The following is a 26,353-nucleotide window of genomic DNA, read 5'->3' as shown; positions in this document are numbered from 1 at the left end:
GTCCCCAGGATACTCCGGTCTGTTTTGTCACCCTGGCGAGTGAGTGTATTTCCACAATAGATGGTCCTTAAGACCAAGAATCACAGCAATATTCATGTTACTACTAGTCCCGAAGGACCAGTCACTTACCCAGGTCAGTTGTGCCTTAGATCTCACACCAAGGACAACGCTTGTAGCCAGTCCTATAATAACTATATTAAGATTTATTAACTTACCAATAAATTTCACCATGCATACACAAAACAAAGAAAAAACATTTTCATTGGCAATAATAGAAATGGAAAGATAAGCAAAGTAAGAAAAATACTGCCTGAGAATTTACTAGAGTTTGACATAAGGCTATTTATATATTTTGACATATGATGTTGATAATGTGAGTTAAAGCTTTACATTTTAACTTTTTTGAATCTCAGCATCTACTGTCATTAAATAATTGTCTGACCCTCCCCCATAATTTCCTGCAACTGTGAAAATTTAAATCCAATAAAAAAATGCTCAAAAATAAACATTGGTATCTGTTGAAATTATAATTATATAAAAATTCTGCCAAGCCTATATATATATATATATATATATATATATATATATATATATATATATATATGGCATAGTCATGATTAATAAAGAATTAATTAATTTAATGTGAAGTAGTAAAAACTAATTGCTGTCTTGACCTTTTTAACTCTTGAAGTGCCAAAAGCAAATTGGTTTCTATTATGGAGCTATTATCTGCATAACCTGCTTTTTACGAATGCTGTTTGCTATAATAATGCCAAAAAGGTCTGAAATTGGTAAATGGTTTATCCTCTAACTTAAACTGTACACAAATGCTTACTTTAAAAAATCCTGGCCTGATTTTATGGATTGGAGAATTTATGATAATTTAATTAATATAGGGGTGGTTTATAATTTTGAAAGCAAATATTTAAGTATAATGCCATTATACTACAAAAATCATATAAAGTGTTTAGGTCTCCAATGCTGTGTAAATGATTGATTCTGAAATACAGTAAAAGAGAGCTTGATTTTTGTTGTTCTCCCCTATTTATGCATTATAACTGTATAGCGTATTAGGAAACTAAATATTTTTTAATTTCACCTGGGCACCTGGCAACTGCAGTGGAGAAGAAAAGAGTTGCTGCTTTATCTTTTGTAAACCAATGGTGAATTTATTCTCTGTTTCTAAAAACAGCTTTCTGTTCATTGTTCACAGCCACGCAGCGGAGGTCTTTTGGGTGGAGAGGTAGAAATGCTTCACTTCTTGTCTGGCTGTAGATAGTGTAGTATTTAGATCTTAATTTAAATATAATTGGTTAGCATATAGTTTTTAAATATCAGTGTCCATCGGCTACACTTTTGTGGACTTGACCAAAGTTATGGAAGATTATCTGAAAAACTTTTCATTCTGTTTTGCAATTGATCTAAAGGTCAACTGGACTAAAACCTGTAGAATATTTTTTTGTCGGTGTTACTCTTAATTTCTGTAGTATACCATCCAAAAATTTCTGTCTATTGTTTTCCTAAGGAATCATTTCCCCAGAGGCTATAAAACCAGGTTCCAGTAAAACTGATTGTAGTTTTACTTCCAGTAATACCTAATTAAAGTATTGATCTTCTATATACTGTTAATTATGGTCAGTTATAATCCTTTCTTTAAAGGGAAAATAATGGCAATATAAATTTGTGATCCATCACAAAGAAGAGTGAATAACTAAACAGTTTTTTAAAGGTTTCTTAAATATAGGGTTGCTACTTTTCTAATGGCTGGTAACCGGACTCCCAAGATCCCGCCCTGTGCTCTGCTACTTTCCCTTCCAGCGGGGGTCCCTCTGCTACTGGGCTGGGATGAGAGCTGCTGTAGCCTGACAAGGAGCCTGCCTGCAGGTAGAAAGTAGCCCCAGCTGAGCAGGGGCTGGCATGGGTTAATGACCCCATGCCTCCCCCCCACCCTGTGGTAACTGGACTTTTGGTGTCCGGTCAGCACATCTGACCAGACACTGCCAGGTCTCCTTTTTGACCAGACTTTCTGGAAGAAAACCGGGCACCTGGCAACCCTCAATGGCACCAGGATACAGAAGCCAAAAACCGGACTGTCATGGGTGGCAGCCCTACTTAAATGTAATACGTAACTACTAAAGAGGAAGCTGCCATCTTGCCAGTCTGATAAGGTAGTTTTGGGACCCAGGAAATGAATCTCGGCATGAGGAAAATAGGAGACTTCAAAATGATATACCAATATCTGATGGTATATGTGTCCTTTTCAGTTTTTTTTTGTTTGTTTTTTATTTTTTGTTTTTTTGTTTCGGTGTGATTTTTGTTTTAGAAGGGCTTTGGTTATACAACTTCTTCAGACATTCAAATACTGAGATGACTATTCCTGTCAGTTCCAAAATGTTGAGTGGAATTAATGCTGGGAAGTAGTAGTGTAATAGTAGCTTTTCTTGTGATATACCAACACTCATCACAGGGACACTGAAACATTGACAAGTTCTTATTATAATTATGAAAATTCACTTGTAGCTTTCTTAAAGATTACTACATGTAAGTGATAATTGTAAATTGCTGTTTGTAACAGTACATTGTTATTTAGGAATTCAAGTTTTTAGATAGCGTTTCCTTATCAAGCTCTGCTTTAGTTTCTGTATATACCAAAAAAACCCAAACAACATATTGTTTTATAAATGTTCAGAGTGCTTAAAGGAACACAGTCAACCCCAAGTATAACCAATTTACAAAAAATATATAGTTTCAGTTACTAAACCTGCTCCCTAGTTTCCCTGCCAATTTTTGTGGTTTTACGATTGCACTTTCCTGTCTTGCTAAACAATCCTTTTTGTTGCTGTGTGACAGACCCACACAAACAGGGGAAGCACTGAAACTCACTTATTTAAATATTGTCAAATACACAAAGTAAACAGAAAAATGGAGAAATAAGGTTGTGGTCTTGCAAATTATAGTACACCTATAAGAGATTAAATTGGGTATATACTGTTGAAAGAGAGAGAAAATGAATGGCTTTCAGGAAATTATTAATTGAATCCAAACTTCACATTGAACACACAAATCTAAAAATCAAACTGGAGGAAAAAATAATATAACTTATTTCACTCAAATGTTTAGAAATATGATATGGAATAAATTATGAAGGATCTATCAAAATAGAGATTGCCATCAGTTTGCAGACAGTTCAAGTAACCTAAAAAAAAAAAAAAAATTGTCAAAAATCACTTCTGCTATATGTCTGCTCTAGTTATAAGCAACACCTACAATTATTATAACTGAAAGATTTTAAATTCATGCAGTATGAGTGAAGTTATGTTTTCTAAAAAGAAAGGAAAGTCAATACTTAAAACTTTTTTTCTAAGAATCTTACAAAAATGCTAACTGTGGGCGGGAGGTGGAAATATTAATTCATTTAAGAAGTTTGTAGCTGAATCCAGTTAGGGTGACCAGATAGCAAGTGTGAAAAATCAGGACAGAGGGTGGTGGGTAATAGGAGCCTATATAAGAAAAAGCTCCAAATATCAGGACTGTCCCTATAAAATCGGGATATCTGGTCACCCTAAATCCAGTTGACCTTTAAAGTATCCTTTAATCTTTTTAACCCTTCCACAAATTCACTCTTCATATCCACCATAATCAAAGAATACTGGTGATATCATATTTTATCTGAAAAACACAAACAAGCAATTTATATTTTTAAGGTGCATTATCCCTTTTCTGGTTTAACTGCCACATACATGTTCTACATTGTAAATGTTGACCTAGCACACACTCTTAGAGGAAAACATTATTTAAAAAAAAGATTTAGATAAAATGTGTGCAATTTTAATGCCTTGACTTACTACTCATGTTAGTAAACATAAACATGTGATTAATTGTTGGCAGGATTCGGGCCTAAACTGCTTGCCAAGAGAACCATATTTTTATCTTTTTAATGGAGTTAAACTCTAGCCATGGGACCTGTGAATTGGTAGGATATCGTCTACTTACAAGTAAGGCTATTTATTAGTAGTGCAGGGTTCCGTTTGCAGAGTATCCTGAAAATTTAGAGGTAGAAAATAATCTTGATAGTGTATGAATATTAGTAGGAGGTATGTGTAGAATTGATGGGTAGAAGCTGGATTTGTAACATGTAAGAGATGGCATGGAGCATTCTGGCTCGCTTTAAAAGTGGTAGCCACAAAAATTGAAGTGTTTTTATGAAATTATTCTAGGCATATTCTACCTTTTGTATATCTGCAAAATTTAACTTTTTGCTTTTGTGAATGAGGGTGGAAGAGGAACAGAACCCATCTCATTAACTATAATATATTAATCTACCTGGTTATTCACCACACATTGTAATCAATTTACTCCATCTTTGGAACAGAAATCTTATCTTTTAACAACTATATTGACTTAAAAAAAATGGAGAGAGCAGCCATTAGTAGTGATGAGGCTAATTCTTCATGTATCTAAAACTAGTTAGCATATGGTGCTATTTTAACTAGAAAAATTATCTTTTCGCCTCTTGAGAGGCCTTAAATGCCATGAAGTAGGCACGAGTCTAAGAAAAATCAAATTATTGGAGTAAATTTAACAAAAAGGGATGGAGCATCTTTTTAAAATCTTTTGGATTTCCTGGCCATTGAATGTGTTGTTCTAGGCATGGTGTCACCAGTATATATGTAAAGCATGTAGTCATTACCATGGTCTGATTTTGTGTGTTAAGTGACAGAATGAAAGGCCACAATTGGTTGGCAACTAACTCACTTTTGGGTTAAATAAATATTAACCCCACTTCTGTGTGTCACTTGGTCTAGACTTCAAAAGCATGCTATTGGATAAGAGTTTGAGTGTTCTGATTTTAAACTTGACCACTGCATTATACTTTTTTCACCTGTTGTTTTGCTTTTTGTCATTGCTCATTTAGCTGGCATGTTAAACTGCTCATGTGCTGTGTTTTTACAAGCTACCATTATTTTTCATTATTTATTTGCTTAATTAGTGAACGTAAGTATTATCTTGCTTTTAGTGGCTACTCTTCACTGCATGGTTTGAATGCCAAATAATCCTTCTACTCAGGCCTTTCAGGCTCTCTTTGAAGTGTCTGAAGGTGTATTATTTACACTTAAGTGTGTATGTCTGGGCGTACATTTAAATAAGGCTTTTAAATCAGTACTGTTTTCATCCATTACATGTGTGTTGCTCATCTATGCCGTGTTGCAGGGCATCCGGCTTGGGTTATTCAATTCACTGCAAGTAAGTACCCAAACACTTTGGATTCCTTTTTAGCCAGAAATCTGTACGTTGCCTTAACTACACTAATCAGTTTAATTGTATTTATTCATAAATCTGAGCTGGCCATCTTTCAGTAGGCTCTCTAGACAGAAATACAGAACCTACTGAATTGGAGATCACTGTCTGCTTGTGCACACTTATTCACTCTATGGGCCTTTAACTTCCAGAAGCGTATACATACCTGCCATATCGAACATATTTTGAAAAACAGTTCTTTCACCCTAAAGTAACGGTTATAAAAAGGGTGTTAGTTCCTGGTGTGAATATTTTTAAAGAAAGGTTGCAGAATGCTGGAAGTTGTGAAGAAAATTCTGAATTGGTTGATATATTAGGGGCAGCTAGAGATCAGCACAGCTAGATAGCTTTGCATGTAATGGAATCTTAATACTCGAGGGAAACTTTCAAAATTCTGGGAAACTATACCATTTTTTTCTGAATTAAGGCAGCTGACTAAATACAGATATTGTCTAATTTCCTTTTAGAAAATAATTATTCTTGAAAAGAATTAAACACTTTAAAAGAGCTTAATAAATTATAAGACTTAGAGCAAGTCTACACTACTGCGCTACGTTGGCACAGCTGCACGTCTGGTGAAGAAGCGCTGTGCCGATGGGAGAGCGCTGTCCCGTTAGCATAATTACTCCACCTCTGCGAGAGGTGGAAGCTATGTTGGTGGGAGACATTCTCCCTTAGAATTTGGTTGTAAGGGATCCAACATATGCATAAAAAGAAAAGAGGAAATTGCCTTAATTTACAGTTGCATGAGTCATAGCAACACAATTCTCAGAATTTGAAAACATTTTTGAGAAAAGGGTGGTAATGCCATGCTCTAGTTACAGAAGCATCACTTCAAGCTTAATGGCAGGAGAAGGAGGGGAGGATATGCACCATGCCTAAATACCAGTTTAGTCAATTTTGAATTTATTTAAATCGCCTCCTTTTGGCTGATGCTCCTCCTATTTCTTTGCACAAGAATGAAATAAATTAAGTACTTCCTGTCTGAGGCTTTGTAGGAGAGTTGAGCTATCCCAAGGTTTTTCAGACTCAAAATGGAAACAGGTGGTGTGTGTGTGTGTGTGTGTGTGTGTGTGTGTGGTGAAGTTAGCCACTTTATCCCAGTCTTTGAACAAGGGAAGATGGAATAGCTATTGAGAGAAGGAGCAGGGGAATTCTTGGGTTTTGTGCACAGTTATTTGATGTCACCATAATGCACTATATTCCCCAACTAAAAGTAGAGCAAAATTCCTTTAAGCCTAAGTAAGCTGATATTTTCTTTAATACAGACTAGGTGAAACTATAAAACCTTCAAAATACTAGATACCTCTTCTTGGTGCTTGGGTTCCCCTTGACTGGTAACTGAAGCCATGAAAATATCCAATCAATTGGCTATGTTGAAACTTCTATTGTTGTAGGACAGAACATTACTTCTTGCCAGTAAGAACTCCTTTTAGCTCCTCCTCCCCCCGCCCCCCAGACTTGGAGCTGTTGTCTCATTTAACCTTACTAGAAGTAGTCTTCCTTTCACAGAGATGGTTCTGACACCCTTGTTTAAAAGTGCTATATTCTGAGCAATTCAGCTGGGAAAAGCCAAATCAGTCTGTGCATGTTGTGATTGACTGGGCGATTTGGTTGGGATTTTCTAGTGTTCTAAATGTCCAGCCTGTCTTGTTTTGTAGTTGTGGCTCCACTTGGGATATGTTGCAGCCATAATAAAACTTGTAAAAGTTCAAATTCAACTACATACATCTGCTATTTATTCTTACTTTTTGAGATTAAACAATCTCCACTTTGGACAGAGTCACCCCGAACACTAATGTGGATTCCAGAAAGTGTCGGAGACTTTAACCATGTGGTATCCAAAACTAGATTTATTATGGTAACTTTTGGTCTGTTAGTGATTTGTGTTTCAGCTTTTCACATTCATGTAATTACCATGTAAATTTGTCAAGCTTAGTAGGGTAGATATTCCCTTCCCGTGTAAAATCAGACAAGTTTAAGTAACTGGATGGAGTGCATTTGTGCCAAAGTGACTTGCCACCAGGAATGAATACAGACCTATTAGGCCATTTTCCGCATCATGCACAGTTCTGCCGAGATTAATCACTGAATTTAACTGGTATTGTCTTTCAGAATGACTGGAACATACAGTGCCTACTCTGAAGATAAAGGCATGAGTGTAGCACTATTGGCATATTTTACTATAGCAAGAAACAAAATTGCAACATTGCAATTCTGGAGTCAGAATTGTTATAGTTTTACTCCAATTTCATTTGGAATTAATTTTTTACTTACTATATCTTCTGAATCCAACAAGGGTCATGCCTTGTTTAATTTAAAAAAAAAAAAGGTTATCTTCTTTGGCTTGGCAGAATTCACCTGAATTCGTATTATACCACTTTGAATGACGTGCTAAAGTAGTTCAGGATTTCCTCAGAATTTAGGCTCGTGGATTCTTGTGTTAGGTTCTGTCTTTCCCCCTTTCCCATCCTAATCATTCTTCCTATTATGTTGTAACTAAACTAGGACTTGCCATCTATACAGGCTGGAAACGCAATTCACTGACTCCTAAGATGACCATTTTTCCTTGTCCTGGCTGCCGGCATGATGTGGATCTGGGAGAACGTGGTATCAATGGCTTATTTCGAAATTTCACCCTGGAAACTATTGTGGAAAGATACAGGCAGGCAGCCAGGGCAGCCACTGCTATTATGTGTGATGCCTGCAAACCTCCACCTCAAGAATCTACAAAGAGTTGCATGGACTGCAGTGCAAGCTATTGCAACGAATGCTTCAAAATACATCATCCTTGGGGAACTGTAAAAGCCCAGCATGAGTATGTAGGACCAACTACTAACTTCAGGCCCAAGGTAAGTGGTTTTTAATCTGGCGTACCTTACAGATCTTTTCATCTCTTGCATCTGACCTGATGGTGCAGAGCAAATGTTGCCCATAAAAAGCAATTAGCTATCGCATAATCTTACATTTTGGTTTCCACCACTATAATCTATTAAATGAGTTGTAAGATTTTGCATTAAAGTTATTCATCTGATGCCAAAGAGGTATGTGGTGACAAATGCACGGGGCACATATTGGAAGTGGACCATAGACTTTGACTTCATCAAATTAAACGTGTTGGGTGTGGTTCTTTCAGATGAAGGTATGGGGCTTTTTAAGAACAAGGTGTTAATAATTTTAGTTTGTTAGTGGCCTTAAATAATGTGTTTAAAAAAAAATCATTGCAGTGGGTCTTTTCTAGAAGTAGCACAATAACCAGAGGTTTGTAGCAATAGTTCCATTCACGTTCCCTTTGGACATTACTTGCATGGGGCTTCATTTATATAAAAGTGTATTTTCTTTCTCTCTCCTCCTCTGCTGCTTTCTTCCTGCACTCTTAGCAGTAACAGAAGGTTGAGTCCCTGGTACAATTATGTGGTAGGTGTGTGGTGGAATGTGTGGTTCTTGTGTTGAATTTAAAACCTAAACTGTATAAATGTCCCCAAACTTAAAACCTAAGGTGTATAAATGTAGCTTAAACTGTATAAATGTCCCCAATCATCTTTGTATCTTATTAGGTCCCTACAAACACCAAAAATATTGCTGAATTTGTGTAGCTCTTGTGTCTGTGTACCGAAGATAGTGTAGTACTGCTTTCTTAAAATATTAATCTACTAGTTCAGATATTAATCTGGGGCCAGCTTCTCCTCTTTAATTTGGTTCAATATAGGCTGGAAGGCATGTCTAATTTGGTCCACATATGTATGCGTCAAGTAATTGACCTAGAGAAAACGTAAAGTACTTATAAAATCAGGGTGGCAAATAGACTTACAAGTGTGGATTTGCTTTTTATGTAAAGGTTTGTGACATCTGGAAGCTTTATGCTAACAGCTACATATTTTCTAGCAGCAGCTCTTTTAAAAATATATATTTAAACTTAAGCAGGACTCTAAGGTTAAAATCTAGTCATGCTATTCATTTATGGGTCTACATTCTAGGAAATCAAGGCTTAGCAGCGAAGCTGAGTTATAGTTCTGCAGAAGTTTTGTGTAATTTGAAACCAATTAATGTTCTTTCAGATTATCTCTTGTTATCCAGACTACTCTAGCTGCTTCTACTTTGTTACTTTGTTCACCAAGCGTTCTCAAAACTATGATACCCAAACAAGGAAATAAAGAAACAAATCAACAGAGCCAGACGTGTACCCGGAAGCCTCCTGCTACAAGACAGGCCCAAAAAAGAAACCAACAGAACTCCACTGGCCATCACCTACAGTCCTCAGCTTAAACCTCTCCAACGCATCATTAGTGATCTACAACCCATCCTGGACAATGATCCCTCGCTTTCACAGACCTTGGGAGGCAGGCCAGTCCTCGCCCACAGACAACCTGCCAACCTTAAGCATATTCTCACCAGCAACCACGCACCACACCATAACAACTCTAACTCAGGAACCAACCCATGCAACAAACCTCGATGCCAACTCTGCCCACATATCTACACCAGCAACACCATCACAGGACCTAACCAGATCAGCTACAACATCACCGGCTCATTCACCTGCACGTCCACCAATATTATATATGCCATCATGTGCCAGCAATGCCCCTCTGCTATGTATATTGGCCAAACTGGACAGTCACTACGCAAGAGGATAAATGGACACAAGTCAGATATCAGGAATGGCAATATACAAAAACCTGTAGGAGAACACTTCAACCTCCCTGGCCACACAATAGCAGATGTAAAGGTAGCCATCTTACAGCAAAAAAACTTCAGGACCAGACAGACTCCAAAGAGAAACTGCTGAGCTCCAGTTCATTTGCAAATTTGACACCATCAGATCAGGATTAAACGAAGACTGTGAATGGCTATCCAACTACAGAAGCAGTTTCTCTTCCCTTGGTGTTCACACCTCAACTGCTAGTAGAGCACCTCACCCTCCCTGATTGAACGAACCTCGTTATCTCCATACTGATTTATACCTGCCTCTGGAAATTTCCATTACTTGCATCTGAAGAAGTGAGGTTCTTACCCACGAAAGCTTATGCTCCCAATACTTCTGTTAGTCTTAAAGGTGCCACAGGACCCTCTGTTGCTTTTTACAGATTCAGACTAACACGGCTACCCCTCTGATACTTTGTTATAGTTATTTAATCTCTCTCCTTTAGAGAACCAGACTGATCTAAGTTTAGTGCAGACGGAAATCCTGAAATTATTAATAATTCTGTTTTAGTATTGTAGGGTTAATTAACTTAATGTGATTTTTTTTTTAAACAAAATATTGTATTTAAGATTAATTTACATGAAAAAAATTAATAGTATTCCTGCAATCTGACAGAAAATCTAACAATACAAAACTATGTAATTCAAATAATATTGTAAAATAGGTAATTGAATGAAACAAAACCTTGTTTGCATGTTTCAAACTATACTTTTTTCTTTTTACTTGTAAAGACTTTGTGTATGTTGGGAAGAAAAAACACAGACCCAAGCTCTCTCTCTTTAAAGCCGAAGTGTGGTGTTTTTTTTTTTTTTTTGGTTGTTTGTTTTTTTTGAGAGGCATTTTACTGACAAAAAACATTTTTACTTGTGATGTCAGTTTTTTAAAAAGTGATCTTTGGATCTCTAGACTCAGTAGTCCGATCAATAATCAACAAATGTTACTTAATTCTCCTCTAATACAGCATATCATTGCAGCAAATCCTTGTCATTTATTTAAGTTCAATAGATGTTTTAATTTATTTAAAAAAAAACAAAAAAGACTTCTAGTGACTTTGACGTCTTTCTGAATTCTTCCATAAATTCTGATGAGTATAACAATTTACAAATATTAAGTTTTGTTTTTTAAAGGATTTAAAGCTTAAACTAAATCTCTCTCTTGCAGGCAGAGGCAGTAAGGGGGAAGAGAGAATGATTTTGGGCCTTTAGACCTCGATATATTGTGTGTGCATATGGTGGTGATGTATAAGGGGAAGCTGTGACAATGGAAATAGACATGTTCTTGAAATGTTTTTTTTAATACAGTTTAATGACTATGGCTTAAACACATCATTATACAGGCTTCCCTATGAGAAGAGACCAACATAGCTACATTAAAGCTTTTGTGATGGCCTTATTGAGGGATGCCAGCACTCTTTTATGTAAGATTAAATGTGCACTTGCATCACATGCTTTGTTAGGCCATGACTTGAATGCGTGAAGTATTAGTCCTCTAAACAATGTTCCCAGTCATCTATTTGATTCATTTAAAACCAGACTTGATAGCACTTGGTGATGCATGTGGTGGGGATCAGAGAAGCATATACTATGATTGTTCCTGAATTGAGAGAAGGACAAGATAATCTTCTTGGTTTTTTCCACCTGCACCTTGTTGAAGGGCTGTAACTTTCATTTGATTGTAGTAAGAGACCAGATGAGGAGTAGAAATGTGGTCTGTTATGAAGGTCAGACATTCCTGTGGAAAAATGGCTTGTCTTCCAAACAGTGGCTGCTAATGTCCTTATGAATTCAATCCTCATATTCTGAGGTCTGTTTAAAGGAATTTTATTGGGGCTTCCCTTCTTTTTGCCAGCCCAATAGTCTGTAACCATAGAATCCCGAATATTCATACTTCTAGCCTAATGATGCACTCTTGAAATTGTCTCAGTAGCACCTTGGTAAACAGGTTGTCCTCTTCAGTGAAAAGCCTAAAGAAGATCAAAGTTGATACTTGGAATTCAAAGGAAAAGTTTGCTTCATTTGAGGACTGCATACTTTGCTCATTTCACCTCTGTTCTTCTATTCACAGGCCACTGGGCAATATTTCTTTCCCCCCTGCTGATATTACTTGCAGTGGATTATAAATAAGATGAATGTAAATTACTTGAGTTTGTCCAGTGACTATGGGATTGGTTTACTGTTATACTGTACCTTAGTGAGCTGTTAAATGTTTTTCTGGAATACAGTTGCATTCTTATTATTTTTGGCAGATCTTGATGTGTCCAGAACATGAAATGGAGAGGGTAAACATGTACTGTGAAATTTGCAGAAGGCCTGTGTGTCATCTTTGTAAATTGGGTGGGTCTCATGCAAATCATAGAGTAACAACCATGAGCACTGCCTACAAAACTCTCAAGGTAAGACTAAATGTCTTTTCAGTTTGTCTTAAGAAAACTGTGTAAGGTATTGCATGTTATAAACACTCCCAGGCTTTTGCATTTAGAGGATGTTGTAATTAATGCCTTATCCATGTGGCTGTTGCACAATAGAACATGATGATGTAACTAGTTTCTTCAATCATGTGAGTGGGTGTTAATTCTATCTAAAACAATAAACTACATACTCTGGCTCATTTAAAATGATAAACCTTATCTGCCCATCTTTATAAAATGTTTCCGTTAATGTTTCTTTTAGCTCACTGTAAAGTACAGACTTCAAAAAAGTTAAGAACATGGCACTACTGGCCAGTTTAGCTCAGCCCACTCTAGCTATTCAGGTAAAACAGACTCTTGTCTTATGACTTGGGGAGGAACTGACTAAAAAAACAAAGGAGCAAACGGAATTTCAAATGATGAAATTGTTTTTTAAATAGTGAAAAGCAAATTTGTCCGATAGCTGAAGCAGGTTCTAGAAGCCTAAAAGAACCACAAGTTAAGTTAAACCAAAATTGAACTCTGTGTGTGTGTGTGTGTGTGTGTGTGTAATTACACACACACACACACACACACACACACACACACACACACACACACACACACACACACACACACAGTTCAATTTTGGTTTAACTTAACTTGTGGTTCTTTTAGGCTTATATATATATATTTTACACACACACACACATATATATATATATATATATATATATATATATATATATATATATATATATATATATATATATATATATATATATATATATATACTGTAGAGCAAACTTAAAATATTTGTTTTTCCTTTTTTGTGGGGTAGGGAAGTGGGAGTGTTGTTTATCTGAGCTACTTGGTCTACGATAGGGTTTCTTTTTCATTCGATTTCCAGCATTAGCTATTTATGTTACACTATCCTTGCAGTATTTCCAACTTTCTGGTTCTGGTGAAAAATAATGAGGTACAGAAGCAAAATATTCAGAAACTCCAAACTCAATCTTAATTAGTCTTGGAAGATTTTTATTGGTAACTTTTGGTTAAAGTCAAATTCACTGTGTACACGAACCAATGCACAAACTTCCATTGATGGATAATCACAATTTACATGTAGGCAAAGTAAGAAAATGGCTCCATGGGAACTTACTAGAGTTTAATTTAAGGACACTTTGTGTTTTTACAGTTAAAAATTTAACTTTTTGAATCCCAGTGTCTACTGAAATTTAAATTATTTTATGACCCCCTCCCCCCAGCAATATCCTGCAACTGTGAAAAATTAAATAGATAAAAATAAAAATGCTTAAAACTAAATATTTGTAGTTATCAAAATAATATAAAGTCAAATTCTGCCAGCCCTAATCATCTTAATTACCTTAGTGTTTTTAAGATATTACATTTATATTTCATTTATATAAATATTAGTAATTATCACAAAGACCTTAAATCTCACTCTTCAGGGTATGAGAAAATTGGTTTCTGAGGTTGGGAAGAAATGTCCTTCGATGGTGTATGGTACACTATAGCATGAACTTAGGTGCATTATAGAGATTTTTCACCATCCATGGAAACATCTGACACTGACTACAGATCACCAGGTAGAGCTGATCAGTGACCTGTCGTTCCTGTAATCTATTGCTTATATATAATCCATGGCTGGCTGTTGGTCTTCTGTAAATAGGTAAATTTAACTGAACAACTCAAATTGAGCATTGGACGTCTGTCTTGTAGCTGACTTACGTGTACCAACTGCCAATGTAGGTATATTATCCTATTTCTTCTAACTTACTATTCTATTTCTACAGGAAAAACTTTCAAAGGACATAGAATACCTCATTAGTAAGGAGAGCCAGGTGAAAGGTCAAATTTCTGAACTGGGTCTTTTAATGAAAGAAACAGAGGTAGGAATAACTTATTGGTCAGATTTTTTTTTGTTAGACATTCGTGCGCTCGCTCTCGCGCTCTCTCTCTCTCTCTCAAAGAAAAGGTTGTGCTCATGTATTTTCTGTGTCATCTTTTACAATGTAAATAAAAATTGTATATGTTCTGCATATTGGGATGAACAGATGCTTCAAAGTAGAACTTTACAGTGTGAGTGACATTGTACAAAATAATCAAAAGTTGCTTGTCTGGAGTTAAACCATTTTTGACTAATATACTAAATTTAATATCTGATAACATCCCATTATGCTATATATTTTTTAGGACCGGGAATGTCTTCCAATCTGCATTGGGTCCCCATTGAACTAGAAATGTATAGGTGCTACATTCTATAGCTAAATAGAAATAATATTCAATGACTGTCCTGCAGAAGAGGAACTTGATCTAATAGGTCTCATCCATCTTAAATTGTAGTTAGACTATAATACAGTCAAAATCAAATTTAAGGAAATAACAGAATGAGAAAGTAGGAAGTTCAGGCTGGGAAAAAAGCTTATATATGAGACATAAGGGGCTGAGAAGAAGCTGATATTACATAAGCAGAGAGAGTGTGCAGAGAGAATGGAAAATATAATAGGTCCAGGAGTTTTCACTTACCATATTTTAGAAAATCCAGCTTTAGTGTCTGTCTTGGAGAAATATATAAGCTTGAAGAGCAGCTGACACCAGGAAATTCTTTTAAAAATCATGTTTCTACTCTCATATAATAGAAATAACTCTCCGTTTACATGGGAAATATACATGATTATTAGCTCTAAGGAAACTTCTTAGTGTTCTCCAGGGCTTAAATTATTCCACTCTCACATAAAGTTGTAGAGCTGCCATCACAGAAGTTGTTCAAGAATCAGTTTAAATCCTTGTGGGATGATGTAGGTGGAGAAATGCCTTGCATGGTTCAAGAGTTTGCATTGGATGAGCAGAGAAGCATTTTCCTGTCCACTCACCTAACTACATTAAAGTTGTGAAATTGTCATGACCGTTTCCCAACTCAGGCACAAAATCTACTCAGTTGCTCTTTATTTTGATGATGAAAATACTGATGTCTGTTTTGCCCATCAAAAATTATTTGCCATGAATGAGTAGAACTTTGCAATGCTGTTTTGAAAAATTTTCATAAAACCTCCTATTGCTTCCCATAAGGTTTCAAAGTACTACAGAATGAGTTCTTTTGTTTTTTAAATGTACGTTGTATTTTGTAATAGTGCAATGGTGAGAGGGCTAAAGAAGAAGCATCTAATAACTTTGACAAGCTGTTTGATGTTTTGGAAGAGAGGAGATCAGCTGCTCTGAGGGCAATTGAGGCGTCCAAGAACTTAAGACTAGAGAAACTCCAAACCCAAATAGAGGAATATCAAGGACTTCTGGAAAACAATGGTCTTGTTGGATATGCTCAAGAAGTGCTTAAAGAAACAGACCAATCTTGCTTTGTTCAAACAGCAAAACAGCTCCATGTTAGGTATTTTATCTTACGTTATAAAGAGTGTTTTTAAAGTTTTGTCTTATTTCTATCATATTTTTCACGTGTATTAAGATATTGCTGTTTGTTAAATAAAATTTTGGATGTAGCTGATGCTCATTGTGTAGAGGTTAATTTAATGAGTTCAATCTTATTGAGGTGGCAATTCTTAAGTTGCATCGTAATATAGGAAACACTTTATGGAGATGAAAAGTCAAAAATTCATCCCTTGCAAAGTGACAAACAAAGTGGAACACTCTTGGATGAATACATATCCCACTGTTGGCAGGGAGACTATATATGAATTTGCAAAGGGATAGACTTGATGATCTAATAGGTATCTTCTGCCTCTAACCTCTTTGATCCGAAAAGCTGATCTCCATTAGGGGTAATGAATATTCATCTTGTTCTTTAAGCTGCTTTTGTGGAGGCATGTTTACAAAACTGAAATGTGTAAACAGAAATATCAGTTTTAATCTGTTACCTTGTCAGATTTCTCTGTCACAGTGTACAGTGTTTAAAGTTTTTGGGTGAAATCCTGGCTCCACTGACGTCAATGGGAGTTTTGCCCAGGACAGGAGGACTTCATGATTTGTATTTTAATGCTGTTTTCGATACACTACAGGTCAGATTCACAGGGGAGACAAAGGCACTTTAAAGGATAGTTAGGTGCCTAAGACCAACATTTAGGCACTACTAGCATTCACAAAACCCTTCTTCTGTAGGTGCCTAAGTTCCCTAGATGTCTTAAGTTTCTGCTGGTGGATATATGCAAAGCCATCTAAGTCTTGACAGTACTGAAAAATTTGGCACCCAGCTGACACCTAAGTCCCGGTGTTCCTCTGCCTATTCCTTCTTGCCAGGCCCAGTCTGGTAAGCGTGCTTCTTCTGGTCTGGAGTTAGGCATCTAACTTCCTTTTGAGGGGCAGGGCTTAGACCTCTCTCCTTAGCATTTGCTGTCAGCTGGCTTAGGTGGCTGTCTGCTCCGCATGCTGGCTTCTCTGAATCCCTTCTTAGGCACCTAACTGTCCCCATGCATTGAATAAGGTGTCTGGGGTAGTGAATTCCTGTAGGTGCCTTTTAGGAAGCCTAAAAGTTAGGTGTTGCAGTACTCCGAGCCTAAGGGTACGTCTACACTGCAAAACCAAAGACCCATAGCAGCGAGTCCCAGAGCTTGGGTCTACAGACTCAGACTCCTGCCCATAGGGCTAAAAATAGCAGTGTAGGCATTCCTACTCGGTCTGGGATCCAGGCTCTGAAACCCAGTGAGGGGGAAGGGTCTCAGAGCCCAACTCCAGCCTCAGCAGGAAAGTCTACGCTGCTATTTTTTTTGCCCCATAGCATGGACCCGTTGAGCTGAGTTCTCAGACTCCTTGCCACAGGACCTTTTTGGTTGTGTAGACATACCCAAAGTTTCATCCCGCTCCCCTTGTGAATGTAGCCCTACTTTGCTAAATTATATCTCTGTCTATGTATCTTCTCTCTACCCCCCACCCCCTTCCCTTTCAGAATTCAAAAAGCTACTGAATCTCTGAAGAGTTTCAGGCCAGCAGCTCAAACTTCTTTTGAAGATTATGTGGTTGATATAACAAAGCAAGAAGAGGTTCTTGGAGATTTGTCCTTTTACTCCAGTGGTAAGTTCAATAAAGGGGGTTGTTTCTATTACCTCTTTCCTGAGTTGTGGCCCAGGTGGTGGTGCTAGCTCTGATGGGAGGCTAGGTTTAGGTAGGATTCCCAAGCTCTTCAGACCATGGCTGCAGAGATCCTTGATGCGCCTCCCAAAAGCTGCTTTCCATCAGGAAAAAGCTTTTTATGGAGACAGATTTCTACACTCCCAACATATGTTCTGAAACTTCAAGCTTCTCAGTCTCGTAGCTCCATGCTTACTAAGGGTATGACTGTGCTATAGCACGCACCTGTGGTGCTGCAGCTGTGTTGCTATAGTGTAGATGCTTCCTAGATCAACGGAAGGGGTTTTTTGCATCAATGTAGTTAATATAATTCCTTTGAGAAGTTCCTATGTCACGGAAGAATCCTCCTATTGACATAGCTGCGTCTACACCAGGAATTTAGGCCCTCCTTACTGTGATTAAGGTTATGATTTAGTCACGGAAGTCACGGATTCAGTGATTTCTTCCACTTCAGCTGTCAGCAGCTGAAGCCAGAACTGGAGGCAGGACTGTGCGCCCCAACCCTGCAACTGGGGCTGGATGGCTGGAACCAGTACCCTGCAGCCCCTGCTGTGCAGCTTAGGGGGGCAGTGGGGAGCTGCAGCCAGGCTGTGAGCCCCTGTTTAGGGGCTGCAGGCAGCTCCGTAGCAGGAGCTGTGTGGTCCCCGTGGCTGCGCTGCACCGCCCCCCCCCACTGCATCCCAGTCCCGTGGCTTCCGCCAGGGGCTGCAGTGGGGAGCATGCTGCAGCCAGGGCCATGTGACCTAGCCCCATGGCAGGGACTTCATTGTGGGCCATGCACCCTTCTTGTGGTGTCCCAGGGCCATGTGCCCCCTCGTGCCCAGGGCTTGGCAGGGGCTGCAGGTGCAGCTGTGCACCCCACAACTACGGCCAGCTCCAGAGTGGGGACTATGCGCCCCCCCCATGCTGCGTCCCAGCCCCGCGTCTCTGTCTGGCAGCTGCCATGGGGGCTGTGTATCCTCCTCATGTCTTCCCAGGGCTGCCTCCAGAGCTTGGCGAGGGCTGGAGCTGGGGCCACGCACTCCTGTCCCACAGCTGCAGCCAGATTTGGAGCAGGGGGCTGTTCATCACCTGCTGCGGCCAGTGGGGCCGGGGCTGTGCCCGCCTGTTGGTTCCCCCCTCACCCCGATTCCATTCCTCCCCCCTTAGCCCTGACCCCAGTTATTTTTAGTAAGGTCAGGGACAGGGTCATGGGCTCCACAAATTTTTTTATTGCCCGTGACCTGTCGGTGACTTTTACTAAAAATAACCACGACAAAATCTTAGCCTTAACTATGATGCCCTGGGTGCAAAATTTTTCAGTCTTGACTGACGTAGCTTGCGTCTAATTTTTAAGCATAGACTAGGCCTGAGAGCATGAGTGGAACTCTCCATCTTAACACGCAGTATCATCATAACACCGAAAATGGAAAAATACTATTAGTGTGTGTGCATGGGTAAAAATGAGATACAATAGAAACCTAATGTAACCTGGAACACAGAACAACTTTATAAGTAACCACAATAATTGACATTTGTGTTTAGAGGTATTGACACCAAAAACTATTTCAGTAGCTATTTGCTAATACTCTTATATCAGGATTGTTCTTTGATGGTTAGAAGTATCTTTTAGATTGGCAATAATACTTGGTCTAACTAGAAGTTTTTGTGCCTCGCACAACATACATAGATTTTTTTTTTTAAACTTTCTATAGTTTCTTGACATTTTAAATATATAGATAAGGAATTCTGGAAACTTTCAACATGAGTACAGAGAACATGAGCATTGGCCTGCTAAACCCAGGGTTGTGAGTTCAATCCTTGAGGGGGCCATTTAGGGATTTAGTTGGGGATTGGTCCTGCTTTGAGCAGGGGGTTGGACTAGATGACCTCCTGAGGTCCCTTCCAACCCTAATAATCTCTGATTCTATGTCTTTCATCATGGGAGGAAGAACTTTCCATTACTTCATAAACCATTTGTACACCAATGGTATGTAGTTCTAATACTAATAGCTGCTTACGTACAAGAAAAAAAACCAAAACATTTTTGTATCTTATGGCTATTCCAGGTCTAGATGTACCAGAGATCAATGAGGAGAAGAGCAGAATGTATAATAAAGCTTTGATCTGTTGGGAACATCTAGTGAAGGAAGATTCAGCTGATACCTATATCCTTGAATACCGTAAACTTAATAGAGAAGAGGAGAATGCAACATGGCAAGAGATTGAAGCCTGCAGCAAGAGTAAAGTAATCTCTGACCTTGAAAATAACAGCAGCTATGCCTTTAGAGTCCGAGGATATAAAGGATCTATCTGTAGCCCCTGGAGCAGGGAAGTTATTTTACACACACCTGCAGCTCCAGGTATACCAAGTATAAGTTACTCCATAATGGAATAATATACAATGCCTACAGTTTCTCTTTAACCTATGCCCATTTTCAAGTAAATTTTAAATTTGCAACCTGGTGTCATCCTTATGGCGCACGCGTGTGTAAATGAATAAATAAGCATTGCATTTATTCATGAATTAAGGTTGAGACTAGTTGGCAATCAGCTGTAAGAGTTTTACACTGTCTTGTATTGCACTACCAGTAGTTTATCTCTTATGTTAGCGCATCTTAGAAAAATGTAAGATAAGTACAAAAAATTCCCATGGTAAAATATTGACCTAGTGTGAATTTTTGTTTTTGTTTTTTTAGTCTTTAGTTTTCTTTTTGATGATAAATGTGGCTATAACAGTGAACGTCTCATGCTGAATCCAAGGAGAACCTCTGTGGAAAGTAGGGCTGGATTTCCTTTGCTGCTAGGGGCTGAACGTATCCAAGTGGGGTGTTACACAACTCTGGACTACATCATTGGAGACACTGGAATCACAAAAGGGAAGCACTTTTGGGCTTTTCATGTGGAATCTTATTCATACTTGGTGAAAGTGGGAGTTGCATCTAACACTAAACTACAAGAATGGCTCCATAATCCCCGTGATGTAACCAGCCCAAGGTAAATGTGGTAGATCTTTGTATTACTTTTTTTTTTTTTTTTTTTTTTTTAAAGAGTGAATCTTTTAAAATAAATTTAAAGGGACAGCTTTCCATTTGGTAGAATTAAGAGTTGACCGTAATTACCTCTAATTGGTTCCAGTTGGTTAGCTTCAGCAATCGTGTGGGGGGAGGTGGAGGCGTGAAAGAAGAGATGGGAAGCAGTCCAGGGAACCTCTGATCTAAAGAAAAATTACTGTACATTTTCAGCAGTTGGTTGACTTCCTGAGAAGCTAGCAATTACTATTGATGTCTAAATTATCCAAAACCCTAGTTTGTCCCCTGGAGACAACTGAAGTATATTGGTGTCTGTCTTTACATAGCTTTCCATGACTTTTCAGCCATTGCAAGTGTCCAGGATATCATAGGCTGTGGTAAGAAGGCTTTCCCAGAGTTCAGTGGGCCTGTTAGGTCTTGGAATAGACACTGTAATAATACCTGAGACATGTTTCTGTAATAGTCTACTTTAGCGGACCTCAGAGTCTCACTGGTTACAGGCATAGCACTGCACTGGAGTAAGATTTGCTGGCTTGGTAGCAGTCAAGGGGCAAAGTACAAATGAAGGACTTCCAAATATATTCAGTCACAACTGTAATAATCATGGATGCATCTACCGTGAGATGGAGAATCCATGTGAAGAGGTTATACATTCAGGGCATTCTGATTCCTGGAGGGACCAAAACTTCAGAGATAATGCTGTATGAACCAGAGCACTGCAAGAGGTTTGTGCACTAAATCTTGGAACCTTGCCACTTGGACAGATTTCCAAATGGTCTTGTGGACAAGAAAAGGATTGGGAATCAGGAGCTCTGGATTTAACTTCTGGCTCTGCAACAGATTGGGTGCAACCTTGGTCAATTCATGACGCTGGTGCCAGTTTCTTTCTCTGCGACATAAGGATAGTTCTATTTTACCTCAAAGTTCTTGTGAAACTAAATTCACTAACATTCAGGTGAGGTCAGATACTATACTGATGAGATCTATGTAGAACTCTTTAAAATAGAATTCCTAATGTCGATAAGATGCACCAGTTCTGAGTTGTCAACTCTGGCAAGAACCCGTCAGCCTGATGGGACTAGCTGCATCAATCTTTTATAAAAGCCAAAAATCAGAAAACCCCTAACTAATCTTTGAGTCAGTGAAGGATTAGCAGAATTGTTTGGTTTGAATGCTGAGCAGTGTACACCGTGTGAGGAAGTCCAAATTCAAACGTTTTTCCTCCCAATGCTCATAAAACAGTTTGAGATTGAACATCCATTTTGAGCATCTGTTGCAGAGCCAGAAGTTAAATATAGTGTTATCTGTTCATAAAATACTTCAGTTTAAAATAACGTAAAGCATTCTGACTATGATTTGTTTGTTGAGAAAATTGTACTCTTTGATTCTAGATATGAACAAGACAGCGGTCATGACAGTGGGAGTGAAGATACCTGCTTTGACTCATCACAGCCTTTCACATTGATTACTTTAGGCATGAATAAATTCTTTATTCCCAAGGCACCTACTGCTCCCAAAGATTCTGCAAATAGAATTCTTCCAATGCCATCTTGTATAGGAATCTGCCTTGACTGTGACAGAGGCAAAGTTGGATTCTATGATGCAGACCACATGAAATGCCTCTATGAGCGCCAGGTAGACTGCTCTGGTACAATGTATCCAGCATTTGCATTAATGGGGAGTGCAGGAATTCATCTTGAGGAAGCCATCACAGCAAAGTATTTGGAATACCAAGATGATATGTAGTGCAAATATCTACTGGTACTGTTTTTGAGATGAAAAATGTGAGCAGAAGGATCTGCCTTAGCATTAAGTCTTGATTAATTACATCATATCTCCTAAGTGCTTTTGCTGCACTCATGCTTTTGGGTCATTTTTTAATCATAGAAACAAAAATTGTTGTCCAACCTCTTCAACCTTTTTACCAACTTATAGTGCCCATGAGGACATTCTTCCAGTCGCTCTCCTGCCTTTCTTTGATTGTGTGGTGAAACTTGCTCTTCAGAGTTTGATTAGCAACCTAATTGTCTTTCATGAGCTGGAAACCTGTTTGTTATATAATTTATATCCTTATTTAGCTGGCTCTGCTGGTTTCACCTTTGTTTTTGTTTTTTAATGGAGTCAGGGCCCAAATAATAGTGCATTTATTGTGATTATCTTTTGTGTCCTTTTATTTTAAAAGAAGTTTGTCTGAATGCATTTGAGTGGTCAGGCATTTTTGTAACTGACTCATGAGCACCAGTGAGATGGATTTTTCTGTGCTAAATGTTTGCACCAATGGAAAATGCAAAGCAGTAGGAAATCAAAACTGCACTGAATAGGTTATATTTTGGGTGTGTGTGTGTGTGGGGGGGGGAATTATTGTATCTGATAAACATTTAGATTGACTATAAACTAAAATTATGACTTCCAGAAACTGGTGAATAACTGTACAAGTGGTTAATAATGAAGTTCTTAAATATCTTTACTATCCCAGGTTTTTAGTATGGACTGTATAAAGTATATTTAAAAAAGTGCAATTTGTCTTGAAACATTGGTCTTCAATGTCTATGAAACTCAGTTATCGGTATGTATAATAATGGTTCCTGGTCTTTTGCTGGGCAAAAACAAATAATGAACTGACACAAATGATAAAATACATAAACAACTTTTTAATTAAAAAATTCAGGTCTTTCTGTTAATACATGTTTTGTAAGTTAACTTTGTCTTCAATAAAGGATTGTTTTTAGTAAGAATGTGTTAGAAAAATGCACTGATTACATTTGAGACATTCTTTTTTTGCCTTAATGTGTCTGTTTAGCTCAAACATTTCCTTGTTGTTGTATTAAAATTTTCTAATGTTGTGGTGTTTATATATGTTTGAAAGCAGTATGTGCAAAAATGGTTTAAGTATCTGCACTGTTACCGTAGCTTATAAGAAACATGCATCTCTAAAATTGAAAATATTCCTGAAATATAAGATATTTAATAACTTACTGTTCTTGTTTGGTTGTGATTGTCTGTCTTGATGGATGTAAATAGTAAATGTACTTCACACATTTACTAAGTATATAGTATTTAAGTAAATACTTAAACAGAACCTGAAAATCACCGTTTGTTTTTTTTTTTTTAATCCAAGATTGAGGGTATTAATCATTCTGGATCATAAACCTAAATGAATGCAAGGTAAAGTTAATGTTTTATTTGAGATTTGCCACCTATGCCAGAACTTATTTATTAGACCGTGACTACTAAATAGACTACTCTAAAAGACCAACACGCCTGTCAACTGAACTATGATCCAGCTTCTGACATTGCTATTATACGCATCTCCTCATTATTTGAATTAAAAATTGATTTGCACTGGGAATTACTTGAATACTTTGGACACATTAATACAGTAATATATGGTGCTTGCTCCTTCAGTGTATTAAACAGAAAACATACTACCTTGACTGTACAGAGGCAAACAGTTCTCCATTTTTGCACAATAATTGAAAAAGTGTCATCTTCTAAAAACACAGTTCAGTGACACTTGCCTATCCAAATATTTTTGGAACTAATTTCTTGCTACAAAATAGTACTTTACAATGTAGACAAAGGTAAGAATTGTGTGGCATTGGTGGATCATTGTGCAATATAGCTGTAAAATGAACAAAACGGTTGGTGACTACTGTGATCTGCAAAGCTCTATACAGTATGGGGTAAATCATGGAAGACACTTTTCTTAAACATCTAAAATTTTAACCAGAATATTTTTGAACAAGACCTTCTTGTTCTTAATTGTAAATGTAACTTCACTTTTGGTTTTGCTTTTTTAAAATAAAAACTGAAAAGTAATGTAGTTTGATCTTTCACATTATTACATCCTAGTTCTTAAGCATTTTGCTGTTAAGATGTAGTAATTTCTCCCAGTAACTGAATGTTGGTTTTTATATGGGGGGAAAAATTCATGTTCTTGGTGTAAGAAAAGTCTATTCAGTTATCACACTTCAAAATAGCTGTGTATATGTAACCCACACACCTCCTGCGTGTGGTGTTCTGTCCCAGCTAGTGGCATGGAGACTACTTAGAGAGGGAGAGAGACACACACTGAATCTGCTCTACAGCGTTAGCTAACAGGCAGTTGGCTTTTAGCTCATGCAGTAGAGGCTCATGCACTAAGCTCCAGAGGTCCCTGGTTCAATCCTGCCTGCTGACAACTGGGGTCTGTTGGCATTACACACATAAAGTGAGATAAATGCTTATGGTGTTCTTCTCCATAGTTCTCAGAGTGGATTAATCTATTTTAGACTTAATGCCAGTTTATCTGGAACTGCTGTGATTTAACAGTTTCTGATAATTATTGACCTCACCTATGTTGCACCATGAAAATGAAGTTATATGAGACTTCTTAAACATGGAATTTGTTGCTTTCACAACTCCCAAGTTTCTCCTATTTTGTGGCAGTGGTTTTCTGCATCTGTCTTTTGCACACTGAGAGCTATGGTTAAGTTTATTATATAACAAATTAGTGAACTGTGAACAAATAAATGTCAATATGGCTCAGCTGGATTCTCACTTCTGAGGCAGAAGGGTTTGGTTCATGTTTCACCCAAGGAGTTGGGTTCATACGCAGTGCTGACTTTTGTGGGTTGCTTAGCCATTAGAGTTGCTCTCTACAGAGACTAAAGAACAGTCTGTCTTACCAGCCTTTCATCTGTGCAAGTAAATGATCCCATATACCTTTTCAAAGAGGTAAGGGGGCAGTCCAAATTTAGCCAACACAAGCTCAAAACACTGTTGTTCTGTTAAAGGCAAAAATGCTGCTCTTGTTTGTATAGTGACTGCACTAATACATTGTAACTTTTTGTGTAAAGTGCCTTGAGTGATGTACCTTTAACATGAGAAATGATATTTAAAATAAATGTTGGGGGTGAGAGGAGAGCAACTGTGAGACTACAAGTAAGCATTCTCTGAGTGTCACTTGAGTTGAGGTAGAGTTTGCTGGTACTTCCTGGAAGCACATAATTTGAGGGGCATAGTTAAAGACTTTATGGTCTCTGACTGGAGCTGGATTTTTAAGATTTAGGAAAACACTACTATAAATGTATATCTGTATGAGAAAACTCAATGTGAGACTTCAGTACAAATTGAGAGAAGTGGCTTTGGCATGGCCTGAGGAATATTTCTAGCTCCTTGGCACTGAAATAAGGCTTTTTTTGTGTTTATTACCAACCATAAACATCTCACTAGGCAAGTCCAACTGAGGATGAAGGGATTCGTTTGTTTTCGCTGGCCTGTCTAGTTTGACAGACTGTCCTTTATTGAATTCTTAACCCCTTTCTCCCTCCCTCTTCTACTCTGCTAGATAGATTCTCACACTTCTGTCTTAAGAATTCTAAGGGCTTGTCTACACTGGCACTTTACAGCACTGCAACTTTCTTGCTCAAGGGTGTGGAAAAACACCCCCGAGTGCTGCAAGTTTCAGGGCTGTAACGTGACCGTATGGACAGTGCACCAGCACTGGGAGCCGTGCCCCTCGTGGGGGTGGGTTTTTTTTTTTAGAACGCTGGGAGAGCTCTCTCCCAGTGCTGTGCCGCCACTACACAAGCCACATTAAAGCGCTGCCACGGCAGTGCTTTAACATTGCCAGTGTAGACAAGCCCTAATGCAGTGAGTCTCAAACTTTTGTACTGGTGACCCCTTTCTCAGAGCAAGCCTCTGAGTTTAATCCCCCATTATAAATTAAAACCACTTTTTTATATATGTAACACTATTATAAATGCTGGTAGCAAAGCAGGGTTTTGGTTGGAAGCCGATAGCTTGCAAACCCCCACATAACCTCATGACCCCCCCCCCAGTTTGAGAACCCCTGCCCTAATGCAATATCTC

General features: G+C 38.0%; 1 protein-coding gene across 2 annotated transcripts in view; it reads left to right on the top strand.

The window, feature by feature from the left end:
* Nucleotides 1-22,246, top strand: part of TRIM36 (tripartite motif containing 36) — a 46,596-nt gene extending 24,350 nt beyond the window's left edge. Inside the window, exons 3-10 of one of the 2 annotated variants that reach the window (XM_065406399.1) lie at nucleotides 7,825-8,150; nucleotides 12,249-12,395; nucleotides 14,207-14,302; nucleotides 15,545-15,798; nucleotides 17,308-17,432; nucleotides 19,538-19,831; nucleotides 20,168-20,465; nucleotides 21,892-22,246. In XM_065406399.1, coding sequence (XP_065262471.1) covers nucleotides 7,825-8,150; nucleotides 12,249-12,395; nucleotides 14,207-14,302; nucleotides 15,545-15,798; nucleotides 17,308-17,432; nucleotides 19,538-19,831; nucleotides 20,168-20,465; nucleotides 21,892-22,246 — 1,895 coding nt within the window. Of the gene's footprint in view, nucleotides 1-7,806; nucleotides 8,151-12,248; nucleotides 12,396-14,206; nucleotides 14,303-15,544; nucleotides 15,799-17,307; nucleotides 17,433-19,537; nucleotides 19,832-20,167; nucleotides 20,466-21,891 lie in introns of both variants that reach the window. The other variant, XM_065406400.1, reaches the window with a different exon arrangement.
* The last annotated feature ends 4,107 nt before the right edge of the window (nucleotides 22,247-26,353 follow it).

Source organism: Emys orbicularis, chromosome 6 (genome assembly GCF_028017835.1).
Source record: "Emys orbicularis isolate rEmyOrb1 chromosome 6, rEmyOrb1.hap1, whole genome shotgun sequence".
NCBI classification, from domain to species: domain Eukaryota; kingdom Metazoa; phylum Chordata; order Testudines; family Emydidae; genus Emys; species Emys orbicularis.
The sequence above is the reverse complement of the archived record's forward strand: the minus strand, read 5'-3'. Positions and strand labels throughout refer to the sequence as shown.